The sequence below is a fragment of the Sprattus sprattus genome, assembly GCF_963457725.1.
Source record: "Sprattus sprattus genome assembly, chromosome: 5".
NCBI lineage: Eukaryota > Metazoa > Chordata > Actinopteri > Clupeiformes > Clupeidae > Sprattus > Sprattus sprattus.
In genome coordinates this window covers 21,111,041-21,125,837 of record NC_137924.1, presented here as the reverse complement: position 1 = coordinate 21,125,837, position 14,797 = coordinate 21,111,041, and the positions used below count along the sequence as shown (strand labels likewise).

The 14,797-nt window shown below is 41.4% G+C and overlaps 1 protein-coding gene across 1 annotated transcript; it reads right to left on the bottom strand.

Annotated features, from left to right (window-relative positions):
• Positions 1-278: 278 nt before the first annotated feature.
• tnfaip6 (tumor necrosis factor, alpha-induced protein 6) lies at positions 279-7,168 on the bottom strand. The gene is made up of 6 exons (XM_080838752.1): positions 7,023-7,168; positions 5,818-5,955; positions 4,186-4,347; positions 1,811-2,039; positions 1,139-1,179; positions 279-477 (listed from the first exon to the last, which is right to left on the bottom strand). Exons 1-6 carry the CDS (start codon positions 7,120-7,122, stop codon positions 368-370), a joined length of 780 nt encoding a protein of 259 aa, XP_080694878.1. The 5' UTR covers positions 7,123-7,168; the 3' UTR covers positions 279-367.
• Positions 7,169-14,797: the final 7,629 nt, after the last annotated feature.

Here is a 14,797-nt window from a genome sequence, read left to right as displayed (position 1 = left end):
TGAATAAATTAGAACGGCTTTATAATAAGTTATGAATGTTTCAAAAAGTTCCATTGATTTGAATCGACCTCCACGTTTAAATCACTGTGCTGTACGTGGACTCTTTGTTTGTTTTAAACGTCGACAGTTCTCAAATGCCATAACCAGTGAAACTAAATCTAGTTGTTTTACTTTCTTGCAATTTCTTATGCCACTTAAAATGCTATGAAGGAAATCATTTTCAGGACACACGCCAAACTTGTGTACAAAAAAAAATCCTTATTTATTAAGCAGCACCTTCATTTGGAGACTGGGTTACACTACGGGAGTAAACAATACCATGATAAATTAAAATGATTGAAAAAAAAAAGAGGTACAAGAACAGTGGTCAGATGATGGTCTCGTTGAGTAGGCTAGAGTCCATGGCGATGTACTCAAGCTGGAAGCCCCCAGCTGTTACTGAGGAGTCTGACATGAACTTAAGTGTCATGACGTTACCTGCAAACAGATATTTTTGACAAATTAATTCAAAATTGTGGTTAGGCTCATAGGCTAATATAGAAGATCCCTCTCTATCTTCAAGAATCTCTTGAAGACTCATGTCTTCAAAGAGCACCTCTTCTCCCAACACCTCTAACAACCTAACACTCATCTAACACCCTATGACTGACAATTACTGTGTTATTTTACCTGATCTCCTTGCAATTTGTTTTATTGAATAGATTTACTACTTAAATAGATTTTGTAGCCTACTTAAGTACTTCGTACTTAGTCCAATGTCTGCTGTAGGCCTACTATAGCTTGAGTTTTGTTTCTCACTTCTAATTCTCTTTGGAAAAAATGTTCTGCTAAATGAGTTAATGATGTAATGTGAAATAATATAAATATACAAGGAACAAGTACTAAATGTTTGATTCTTGGCAAAGATAGTCTTGACTTTACTTGCAGTAGCCTACCTCTTTCTCTCCCTCTCTCTCTCTCTCTCTCTCTCTCTCTATCTCTCTCTCTCTCACACACACACACACACACACACACACACACACACACACACACACACACACACACACACACACACACACACACACACACACAGTCTAGATGTTAAGATTAATACTTTTTTCATTTTTTAATAAGGATGATAGATTGCGGATATGGTTACCTGTGCTAATGAAGTCCTCTGGTAACTCATCTCCACAGAACCTATGGTAAAATAAATTACAGTGTTTTGTTGAGAATGTGTTGAAACATGTGTTCCAATTTCATTGAACGTGTTTTGAACACATTTCTGCTACATACAATCCTATAAGTATATTTATTGGTATTTATTGTGTCATCAAATGATTCCTGCTGTCGGTGTTGCCAGTCATACCACTGTTATAGCCAAGGGTGCTTTTCACTGTGTGGAAAGGCTCAGTGGAGGCTAAATGCATCAGGCTGAATCTTTGTTCTTAATTAGCTGTACAAAGTAGTGGCTGAGGTGATGACGAATAGTTAAAACCTTTCAAGGGTGTTGGATCTATTATGTGGACAAAGCTGTTGACAACTCAACGAAACCTTTGTAAAGGTCAAAGGTTAAAGCTTATCTCCTTGTGTGGTCTCAGCACTCACGTCAGTACTCATCATTTTTAACAATAATTTGAAGTGATGTAAATCAGCTGCATCCCAAACCCAGCTAGAATCCAATGGAACAGATCCAGACTAGATTGATTGTGAGTCGGCAGTGAATGTGTGCTAGGAGTGCAAGGCTACACCCCATCGCCCTAACTGTCATGGTTAATGTGCTGATTTTGACGAGGTCAGCAGTAGACCAGCCATGTTTTGTACAATTCACCTTCCTGCAAATCCAGACACATCGTCATAGCTGTCATAGATCTCGAGGTAGTCGCTGAGACAGGCGGTGTCATCCTCAATGTCGAAATCCAGGAAGGTCAGGCGGACCCTCTGACCATACTGAACACGGATGTGCCAGTAGCAGATCTGCTCGTCCTGGTATTCCTCGGGGTACCCGGGAGTGTTAAGCACCTTCCTGGGGTCTGTGTGGACTCCGCCACATTCTTTTGCTGTCAAGAAAAGAGATGACATTTTTTTATGTAATTTAACTGTGGCACAAAGCCTATGTATACATCTAATAGCACTGATTTCACATGCCAGGGTAGCAAAATGATTACAAATGACATACTTTGTATTTATTTTTTTACAAAAAAGTACATCAGGGAATAATATAATGTATGCAGTTTAATGTACAAATAAAACACAAGTAATACATGAGGGCAGACAAAAATACAAATTATAGTTTTTATTGGACACATGAACACCCTGTTTTGGGTCATTTGTACTTGAATTAAATATTACATTTCCCATATGTAGTCTGAAACACAACTCTTATTTTTTTGGGAAATGGAAAATGAACTCCATATGTGTCTTGTGACATCAATAGCTTGCTAGGGGGTGAAAAGACTGCTGGGTCATTTTCTCCCAATTTCCATGTTTTACCAGAAATGCAGACCCTGCCTTCTCTCTATCAAAGAACCAGGGAGAAAGAAAGACCATTTGGCTGCCTTGAGCCCGTCTGTGGATGTGATCTCATCCTTGGGGAGTATATGAACTCTTAAACCACATCTGGTGCCATGTTGTCTGTATATGTGGTCATACAGCATTTACTGCACAAATTGGCGGAAGGGTAGATACCTTCCTGGTATAATGTTATAGGTACCGTGAGACAACAGTGTAACTTAGTTTTCACCTCAGAGTTCAGTTCTATCCAGCCCAGAAATACCATAGCATTGTTGTAAGACAGCCTAATGGCAAAAGGGTCCTATTTTTGCAGCTACAAAACTATTTTGATAAATTCAACACAAACAAATAAACAACAAACTTTTCAAGAAACAAACTACCATCCCAAATACTACTGGCTAACTAGACACCTCTGATATCTCTTTACCTAATAAAACACATTACACACTTCACATTTCAGCTAGAGGCAAATTATCCATGTCTAATTCAAGCTGGCTGGCCAGTAGCATCTTGGCAAGACTAACTTCATTGGCTGCTTCTAAGGCACTTTACATGAAAAAAATGTACTCTTGTGGGTGGTTTTCAGATACACCCTTACAAGGGGGACTGACTGACCTGTAAACATTTTCTAAAGAGGGAAAACACACTTTCTCGTATTGGGAAATCTCAGCACACTTGTCACAACAGACTTGGACATTCTCAGAGGCATTGGGATCTGCTCCGTTTCTCTTAACTTGATGACTCATCCAAAGCTGTGAAGTTTACAGGGTCATGTCATTGTTTGTCACAGTGCGTCATTGCATACAACAGTTATCCCACTTCCCTCATCCTTGTGCCGTGGGCTTTTTAAATGTAGACCACAAATCCCCTTTCCTTTGGAAAAAGTCACAGTGATATCAACCTGTGGGTGAGTCTACCAACCATGGTATCTAAGCAACCAAGCAAAATGTAAACATATAGCCACTTGGTGATTCTTTACAGTTAATAATTATTTACTGTGAGCAAGAGAGAGATCAGTTCATCAATTATGTCTTAACACTGATTTCTTGAATATATATTATTTACATACATATAGAACATTCCTCTAATTATTAACATTATCGTGCCATTAACACCAACATAAATACGTTTAAATTCTAAAGCTGTTGTAAGCGCTAAGTTATCAAAAATAGTCCTAGCTCTGATCAATTCTCAGAGACTCGCTTCTTGATCCAGCATCTGCATACACATCCCTAGTTTGAATTACGATTAATTCCCCAACTTTAAAAAGTACTCTAACCAGTGCTGAAAATACTAAACTAGTAAATATAGCAATTTTTAGAATTTCATGTATTTTCAGTTACTGGACACATCCCATTTTAACAACACCCCTTCTCCAAAACCACATTCCATAAAAACAGATGGCCATGTGATTTAGCACCTCAGCAAGTCTCTGTTGCCCTTGGAGACCCTAAATTGTTTTCACTTGTTTCGAGACCTCTCAGAATGACTCACATGTTAGCCATACGCCATCATACGTCTGTCGACACATCTGACATACCCCATTTCTAAGGAAGGAGACTGGCATTGCCTCAAGAAGAGATTTATTATTTTTGTAGCTTCCTACGCAAACCACACTCCATTTGACCCATGTAATCCATTGGTCACGCATCACTACCACACTTGTTTCACACCCATTTGTCTCAGTCTTACCGTGAGGGTTGTAGCAGTAGACGTCCCATCTCTCGCTCTTGTTCAGCCTGTAGCCATAGTCGATGATGCCGACCTTTCCGAAACCACAGTTGGCACCAGCTTTGACTATGGGGTAGCCCACTCGTCCTTTGTCAAACCAGCCCGCAGAACACACATGAAACCCTGTGTGGGGAGAAAAACACACAAATGTATCATTGTTTTGAGTGAAATATTCAACAGTTTAAGCTCTCTCGTATTGCATAAAAACAAGACACAAAGGCCCAAGGCATTTCTACATTAAAATGGCAATATACACCATGTTCAGAAATCAGTCCGGGCGAGCCTTATCACAAACATTTAGAATTTTACTAATTCAAAATGCTCTCTCAAGTTATATTCTTAACACACCAAATTGCATTAGCTGGAAAGTGAGCACATGGGCCTCACACAGACAGATGTATACTATGCTGACTATTCACTGTTGAGTTGCCTGTTTTTTGAGTCAACTTTTTTGTGTGTTTTTTTTTTTTAAGTAGAAGACGACATTTTGTCTAACTAACCAGGCTATCATGCTAGCAAGAACAGGATCACGGGCACTGAGAAGAACACTTGAGACACGCAAGAGTGGAGAGCAGCACATACATCAGTCAGGGATGACTTTTATCTACATTGATTGGTCTGGGACAAACAGGGATAACTGTTAGACAGTGAGACAGGACAAATGGGTTATGGAAATAATTGTGACACAGGATCAAACAAAAATGATAAACTTCCATTATTCTATTTTTATTATTTTTTTAAAGGAAAAAAGCAGCCTACTCAAAATGCCAGTGCAATTTACCTCACAGACCGGCCCGGACCCCCGCCCCAGGCCTGACAACTGAATAGCTCCACTGTATGGAGTCTAACAGAGTAAAACCTTTGATTGCAAGACAACCCCACAAGGTAACCCAAATCAGACCGTGAATAGTTGTTGTCTCTCAGCCAATGCTGTAACCACAGACAAACCCTCTCAGAGTTTGCAAAGAGGGACATAAAAGACTCTTCTGTGGGAAAAGCTCAATCTGGTGAGAACAACCATGAAATAACGAATAAAGACGGACCTCCTGGGACGACCACCACTGGCAACAGGCACCAGGAGACAAAGTCACCAAGCCTTGTGCCCAGGGCCTGGATAAGATCTGTCTGGTTTCAGAGTAAAGCTGTGACGCAGATGCTACCCACCAAAGAAAAGCTTTTTTTTTTATTTAATCTTTGGTGGTATAATTTCACCTAGTACAGGAAAGGGCATCTGATGGAATAATTTATCTACCCAGACCCCTCTTGTTCAAATTTGCCATGAATCTCTGCAGTTCATCAAGTTCAGACATACACTGGGGCATATGCTTGGAAAACATTACAAAATAGATGTTTATCACTGTGTTTGCTCACCCTCCACCCAGCCCCCCATCCTCTCTCACACACACACACACACACACACACACACACACACACCCAAATGCATGTGTGCTATTTTGCTCTCACTCTTTTACACACACTTGGATTATCTGGCTTTGATCCTATTGTTTCCACAGGCAAGACCCAAGTGATGACAGCACTTTGTTTTTTGCCAGAGGCACTCTAGGCATCCAGCTACCCAGAGGGGATACAGACCTATTTGACGAGCAGCCTCCAGCTGTTCGTAAGTGGCCAGATTCCCCCCCTCGTACTTGCATACAGCCTTGGCCTCCTTGAATGTCAGCTGATATCTCCCCTTTCGAGATTCCCGGTGGTAGACTCCAGCAGCTTGTTCTGTTGAAACACAAAAAAAGCACTTGTCAATTAACAATTCTATTGCCCTATTATAGAACTTGTTTTGTCTGTTTAACATTTCCTGCACAAGCCTCCTGCAAATACGTTCAAACAGATCTCTGTATGCCAGGGGTAACAGAGGAAATGCACCCAAGACAATTCAAATCAGATAACACTGGCATAGCCACACATAGGGTTTTACAGAGAAAAAGTCATGTTTATCAAATCTGTTCTAATGCAGTTGGAGCAGAACACATAAACCAGCGGTTGCCAGGGCATCCCCCACTTGGCATCTTTGCAGGTCTTGGGTCTTTTCAGTGCTGCACGCTCCTTTGAACTCTGTTTTGACATTACGCATGCATGACCTTTTAGAAGTTGGAGCCCTCTGCAAATTATCTGTAAGCCAATCTTTTCACTTTCTTAACCTCCCACTCTGAGACAGCACGGACCCATTAAACCCCTTGGTGTGTTACACCAGTTGCAGCATTTTACAGACCCAAATAATAAAGGTAGGCCACATGACGCACTACTGTAAACTTTTTACATTCCAGATGTGTGCTATTTGCCAGCACATAATTAATTCCAGTGCACTGCAACACCTAATGGCCTGTAGGTTAGATCCTTTAGATTGTTAGATGAGTTAAGGGCTGATGACCCTTATTTGAGATTATTAATGGCTTGAGATGTGAAGAATCACAAGATAGTGCCGTTAACAAATTAAGCAAAAACACCTGATCAAGGGCACAATGCACACAACATAGTCGTCTTCTGGCAAACCATGAATGGTTATGTTCTGCCAAAGTTGGTTATAACATAATATATAATATAATATAAATATGTTGTATTTACACAAACCAGTCTGCCAACAGATGCAAACTATTCTTACATTTCTCTGCACTTTTTCAAAATGCCCTCTTCATCAGAAACTGCTGCATGTCAATACATAAAGAAAAATGTCGTTTTTTAAAAGAAACAATTCATTTTCAGTTTTTGTAATAGGCTGCTAGCATATTTGAGTCCGTATACAAGAAACACCATTATTACATTTAAGCAAGACAAAATATTACCCAGCCATATAGAGTTATGAAGTATCCCATTCTCCCATCCCCAGCCTTGAACTTCCTTCAGGACGAAGCAGACCGCTAAAGCTAGAATCAATGGACGCATCCTCTTAGTCTAATAAAACTACTAGGGCATGTGTGAGTGCACAGCAGCTGCTGTTGTCCGCGCTGAGTTAATGTGCACATCTGCCTCCCAACCTTAAATACGATTCCCAACCCACCACTACCGGGAACTCTCCCAAACGGACCGCACGGGGTCTGACGTTATCCCGCGATGGGAGGAACGGTGTTATTCATCGAGTGGGAGAGAGGGGGAAGCCCTAGTGGAACTTCACTACGGTAAACTTCTGCCAAACTTCGTGAATGTTCACTGAGGTATGTCTACGGTAGCTATGCGAAGATTACCGAATCCAAGAGGCGCTTCCCTCGCCTTGTCAGATCAAGGTTGACGAGGCAAAGTGGTTTTAAAATACTCTAGTGTTATCTGTAACCGATAACCTATCCTGCTATCGGTGGACATGCCACAGCAAAACACTAATGCACAATGATTTGTGCACATGACGTTACCTGAAGGCTAGGTTGTGAACATCATATCCCGGCTAGCATATGGGCCAAATAGAAATAGTGAATTCACAGCTGTTTGTACGAACCTTCTTTATTAGACTTCAGATGGACGAATTGATGTTGAAAGGTGCTGTGGCAACCAGACCATGCTTCGGAAAAGAAGGAATCTTATGTTTAACACAGAGTAAAACCTGTAGTTTGATTTGAACAGCTGCCATCCAAATATGACTGACTAAGCCTGCTTGGATGTTTGTTGTCATTTAATATTTGTGTAAAACATTGTTTTAATGTGAATACAGTTAATGCATGTAGGTGCATTTGGAAGTGTAGGAATATTCATAAGAAAAGTTCATTCACTATTACATGTATGTATATAGTTAAAGATATATAGTTAAATCTCCTGTGTGTTGATTACCAAGTATTAATTATTGAGTGCTTTTCCCCCCTTTTAACCAACAGAGAATAGTGCCTTGTTCTTCTCAGTTGGGTGATTAACACCTTCATGTCATATGAAATTCACAGCTGCATTTACCCTTTTAACTGAAATGAAATGTTAATGAGATATAACACTGCTTGTGATGGGCAAATATACATTTTTCAAGACTACAATGTGTTCGAGACCGTATCTGGAAATTCAAAATTGAGTGGATTATTATTTATTTGTTTTCCTTTTAGGCTACAGGATATTACTCACTTGCACAGACATTGTGAGTCGCCTAATCACTTTCAGATTTCCTGACTTGGTCTAATTAGGTGTATATAGAATTAAATGGGTGTTGCTGTATATTTCCTGTCCACTCCCTTGCTGTATAGCTAAGACTGATTAGTCTGAACACAAACATGAAGTATTGAAAATGTTTTACAGTAAAGCTTACTTGAAGACCTAAACTATTCCTCAACAAAAATAAAAGTCTTAATAACTAGTAGGCTTATTTCAGTTTAATATAATTACATAACCAGCGTTGTTGTAAATGACAAGTAAATAAATCATGTGATAGTTTTTCAGTGTGATCAGAAATCCTATTTATCATTCAGATCTTTAATCATTTGGGTCAAGGTCTCACATTACAGTGGTCCATTCAGCGTTGCTGTAATTAAACTTCAGATCTAGAACATTCACATAAAACATATGCTTAAAAATATAGAGAGACACTGTAATTACAGGAATGCAGAACATTTTCAGAGATTTCAAGAGATTATTCATCACTTGTGTTTTCAATTTCACATCACAAATGGACTTAAATTAACATACATGGACATTACACTGGTATAATGGAATTCACACATTGGGCTACATATCCTTACGCAAAGCTTTTTTCACTGTCCAGATCATTTCTGGGCACCCATGCAGTTAACCCAGTTAGCACTCAACATGGGCCACAGGAGGTGATCTGGTGAGGATAAGGGCTCCTTTGTTCAAGGCTGTTTTAACAGCGGTGCCCACAGACTGCCACTCCATGACTTAACATCCTGCTGCTCGTGTGCGCCAGACAGGAGGGGGTGGTGGTGTTGGTGCCTGTTTTTGTTGAGCCACACATCCTGCACACATCCATGTGCAAATTTGTATGCACATACAGTACATGTGAGTACACAGACACAGACAGACACACACACACACACACACACACACACACACACACACACACACACACACACACAAACAAACACACACACACAAACAAACACACACACACACACACACACACACACACATACACACAGGTGTTTAGTGATATATTCAAACCATATATTTCTCTGTCATGGTTTTTCATGGTTTGTCACAGAGCTGCAATACTCAAGCATGGTACTGCGGACTGGACTTGCACACACACACTCATACAAACGCATACTCATGCAGACACACCCACACACACAGTTTGATATATACACATGGGAACACTCAAAAACAGACATATAAACACACACACACCCACAGACAGCAAAATACAGGTGTCTTCAGTAAATCACTGCCCAGAGTTCCTAGAAATTGTGAGTGAGCAGGGATTTGACCTTTCATCAGAGCACATGACCTTAAACTTGCGCCATCCTCCAGATGGGTTTCATGGAGGACGTCCAGTGCAGAGTGATCTGTTTGTTTGTGCTCAGCTAACCATTACTAATAAAGATGGTGACAACAGCAGTTGGTAATGTGAAATGAGACCCGATTTAAGAACGTGCAGTCTTCCCTTTCATGCTGCAGGTGGCGATAAATCACAGTGAATGAAACCAGATTGCACTGTTTTGCTTCCAAAAGTATACATTTACACTACACAGGAAATGCAGTGGTTGTAGGATAGATATAGATGCATTAAATGAATAATGTGGTTAACGATGAAGATACATTCTTTGACATCTTAAATAGGCTGTCAGTTATATCACAAGTATAGTTAAGTGCATGACAAATATTTGTTTAGTAAAAAATGTTAACGTTCTACTTGAACCCAGAGGGTGGCGGCATAACGCAACTTTTTCAGTGGTCCTTTACTCCATTGATAAAAACATGGCAGCAAGATTGTTTGTTCCTAGCATGAGTACAAAGTGTAGGTCTGTGGACAGAAAGCCTGTGGTCCTGCAGGGGGTGTCTGTGAGATGCAAAACTTTCGTTGGAGGCCACTGGGAACATGTCGATCATATGCACCTGGTGGGGATGACAATTAGCAAACACTGGGTGCACACAGAAGCAAGCACCATCACTTGCTGATGGGGCAATGTGGTGATGTCATGTGGATGAAGAAGCAAATTAAGAAAACATTCACCACTTTGCTCCCAGATCAGACATGGGAACTAGGCCATGGTTAACACAACAGTATTTACATTACAAAGGGGCTCTGATCAGAATGGAAACCAAGCTGCACAATGTGTCAAAAGAGCGGAGGCATCTTTGTGTGACACATTGTCATTTGTTTTTAGCCAATTACTCAGGAAAAATGTCAGAACTTGGTGGGCTCCATTAGGTTTCCAGGGCGTAGCTGTAAATTGTGAAACAGATTGGCTTAATAATCTAAATATCACAAATCTGTGCTGTCTGACATGTTTCAGGGTCTCTGTCCAGCCCTGGGGCTCCTGAATCTTTCAGCCCACCACCCCCTCATTTAGCCCCTGCTTCATCTCTGTTGCACTCAATTGTGAGAAACTACAGTATAACTGGATCTGTTTAATAAGGAGTGGTTTGCTGATATGCTGCATAGTTTGTGTAAATTGAACGTGCATCATGTACAGACAGCTGGGATTTATTAAGCATGAGGAGGGGAGTGATTCAGTGATTGAGTTTAGTTTGGGACGTAACTCATTTCTCTTTTTTGAAGTTTACAGGACTGAATATGTGATGTGATGTAGCCACCCCCTTTCAAAAAGAAGAAACAGTGCCCTCATTCAGAAGGATTCCCTTACATTAGACAGTGTTAGCCCACCACTTCATCAGTCCAGGTCTTATTCCCCACATGTTTGAGTCCCTCTGGTCCTCTGGTCCAGAGTTTCACTGACTTTTACAGATGCACCATTGAGAGCATCCTCTCAGGCTGCATTACTGCCTGATATGGTAGCTGCTCCGCTGCCGAATGCAAGGCCCTGCAGAGGGTGGTGAAGACAGCGGAGCGTATCACCGTCAGCCATCTCCCCTCCGTGCAAGGCATCTATAACACTAGATGCCTGAGGAAAGCACAAAATATTTTAAAGGACAACAGCCACCCAAGCTATGGACTTTTTTCATTGCTGCCGTCTGGTAGACGCTACCGGAGCATCCGAACACGGACTACCAGACTCACAAACAGCTTTTTCCCCCAGGCTGTAAGGCTTCTGAATCAGCAACACTGACCCACTGAACAGTCGCCACCCTCACTTACTCCCTGCTCCCCCACTCATACTATTCACTTCCTAGAGATATATTTGCACAATTTTATAGACATTTGAGCTTATTTTTAACATTCCTCACACTTTAAACTGCTGCTAGCCCTTCTAATCTAAATTGTTGAATGTTAATGTCATATTTTATATGTTATATTGTTATAGTGTCATAGTGTTATAATGTTACAGAGCTATATGTTGTTCTTTAAACTGTTGTATGTTAATGTTACATGTTATATGTTTTGTTGTCATAGTGTTATAGAGTTTTATGTTATTTTTTTTGGTATATGTTATATGTATGACGTCTACTGCGTAGATGATGATGGTTGCCAAGTCGTAAGAATTTTACTGTGCTGAAGCAATTTGGTACATGCAATAATAAACACACTTTGACTTTGACTTGGCTTTGACTTTGACTGAGTTGACCATTGAAAAGATGAGCTCCTAAGTGTCTGCTTGAGATGGAGATCCCTCAGAGGAATGCATCTCACTGTGTCACCATGGCTCACATATCACCCGTGCCGGCCTGCTGAGAGATTGCCAATTCAATCCGATTTCCCTCTCATGAGGTGGAGATGTGTTTTAGAAACGGCAATCTCATTAGACACAGCCAGAGGAGTGCATCACTGACTGGCTCCCTGAGCCCTCACAGACGAACACTGAGTCATTAGCAGAAACCAAGTTTATGGATGTGAGAGAGGGCGTCTGAGACTAGGAGGGAAAAGCAGAAGTAACATGGGTGCAAATATGAAGTGAAACAGAGGGACTACAGGTGAGGCTAAAGTGACATGTTGGCAGAAGCCATCTTGTAGATATGAGAGAGGAAATACGATTAAGGTTAAAAAGTGAAAAGAAGGAAAAAGGAAAAACATAGAGGGCATAGAGGTGAGGAAATAACCAGGATAAATGACGAGGGAAAGAGCGAGAGAGAGAGGGATAGAGAGAGGAAGGATGGCAGATGAAGCTGCAAAAGTGAGTTTTGTCATTTGTTTGTGAGGAATGGCTGAGTTAAAGAGTTCAGAGAAAGAGCCTTTTGCTCACGCCTCTCTCACCAAGACAAACAACAGGCATGTGGATGCACTAAACCACAAGGAGAGGTGGCAGGAGAGTCTTCCCTCTCTTCCGCCTACTGAAAACAAAGACAGTAGAGATACAAGCCCTACATGTTCCCCTCAAGCATCCCACCATTCACACTCACACGTACACACAAACAGACATGTTCTTGCGCAACATTTCATCTCTTGGTTCTGGCTAACTGGAGGATGCTGGTCATGCTGTCTGGGTTATAACTCCCAGCCGTTTTCTCATGACTTCACCTAAGACAAGGCCAGGACTCTCACCATTTCCCATCCCGGCCTCTATCGTTCCAGACTTCAGACTGCTTACATGCTGGTATTTTATGGCCCATCAATAAATATCATCCAGACATCCTCTCTGAAATCATTTATTTAATGCACTACTGTAATTAATGTGCAGATTAGACTTGTCCCTTACTATTACCTACTCTGATAAAACCAAAACGGGCTATGGAGTTTGTTTTAAAATCAGTCAAGGTTATATACTCAGTGACACCTCAGTGCTTGTGTGTATTACTGTGTAATGCTAGGTGCAGTCCTCCCATTAAAACAAAATGATTGATCTAAAGCCTATTCATTGTATTCAATTTCAATGCTATTTAAACTGCAACTCAGAGAGAAATGATCAGGAAAGACCAAGTGTGTAAGAGGAGAGCAAGAAGACTCTCACACTCGTCTTAACAAGCATCCAGTGTATTTACTGCACCACACATTAATATTTCATCACAAAATGCTCTTACCAGAAAGACTCCTGCCAACATTTGTGTCTTGAAATAACCGTTTGGGACTGAATAGCTCAATAAGCTCTGTTGTCTGTCTTCTTCTTTTTAAATTTGTTTATTGTGCATTTTGAGTTACAAAGTGGGAGTTAGTTTCACAGGTGAGAGGCGAAAAGAGAGGGACGGGATTGGTGCCTTTGCTGCAGGTCCCCTTCTCGTGGGCGACTAACACTCTGACCTACATTCCTCTCCCCTCTGCCGCGGAGCAGAGGCCTCCTCCCAGAGATGACTTCACATCTGTCTGCTGGGCCTGGGCTCTGCCCCTGTGAGCATGCTGGGGGAACAGAGGCCCCAACCCAGAGCCTCAGAGCTGGGATTTATGAGTACGCTGCAGGACTGAAACAGCACAGCAGTGAGCCGTAGAATTCTTTATGTGAAAATCATTCAGATTGCACATTGACAGTATATGGAGATGAACAGAAAAGTAATTTTGTTTTTGCAAAAGTTCCTTCTGTCTCTGTGTTTGGTGTGTCTTGTTGCTTTGTGATGGTCAAAGGGTTGGTGCATTAAGCCACATAATACTTTACACAGTTTGAAGGGAGTGTCTGAAATGGCAAATCTGAAGCAGTGAAACACATGTATGTCAACCCCCTTTGGCACCATAACAAGTGAGATCCACTGGATAGGCGTTAGTTGAAGTACCAAAATTGGTGGGAAGCTGGTAACAGCAGCTCACTTTTGTGTGTGTGTATACATGTGTGTTTTGTTGGGGGAGGCAAGGGTCCACTGCTAAGGGTCCTTAGGGAGAAAAGAAATGTGTGCACACATACACACACACACACTTTCACACAATAACAGCTGTGATGGTGGATGCCTGGAACCGATGGTGGATGTCTCAAACAGACCCTCTGATTGATTTAGGCTTTCAAAGCTTGGGCACTCGGACCATCAGGCATTCCCTTCCAGCTGCCGGAATTCAGGCCTGTTTGTTTTCTTTATGACATATGCGCTGGTGCATGACAGCCTAACTGCACTGCTGGAGGTAGGGGTGTTGAGGGTAGGGTGCCTGTTGATGCTGATCAGAAATGGCATTGGACATTATTACGACACACACGGGTGGTTGAGGTTAAGTGGGTTTGAAGATCTGACCAGACCAGGCACATGGTCGTTAAATGGCTCCCCTTGGGTTTTTCTGAGTGACTGAAGAATTCTAGAAGTAATCAAAAACCATAAATCACTGTTAGTACAGAAAAGCACAGTGATCCATATGAGCTTACAATAAAACTCTGCACCCCTGCTTCCTGGCGATGCCTTGGTTATCTCATCCCAAAGGTAAGTATGGGTACCCATGTTCTCCCCCCAGTTTCATTCCCTGTCCAGATGCATTAAGATCAGCAGGCAGAGTACACACAATGCACAGACAAAAACCACTAACTATCATCATCTTGTCTTCATAGGATGCAACATGGACTAATGGGTTGCAAGGTGAGGACACAGGGCTGATCGGTCTTGCTCCAGCTGACTATGAGGTTCTGTTTGAAGCATGCTTGATGATAACCACTCGCTGAACTGCAGAAAT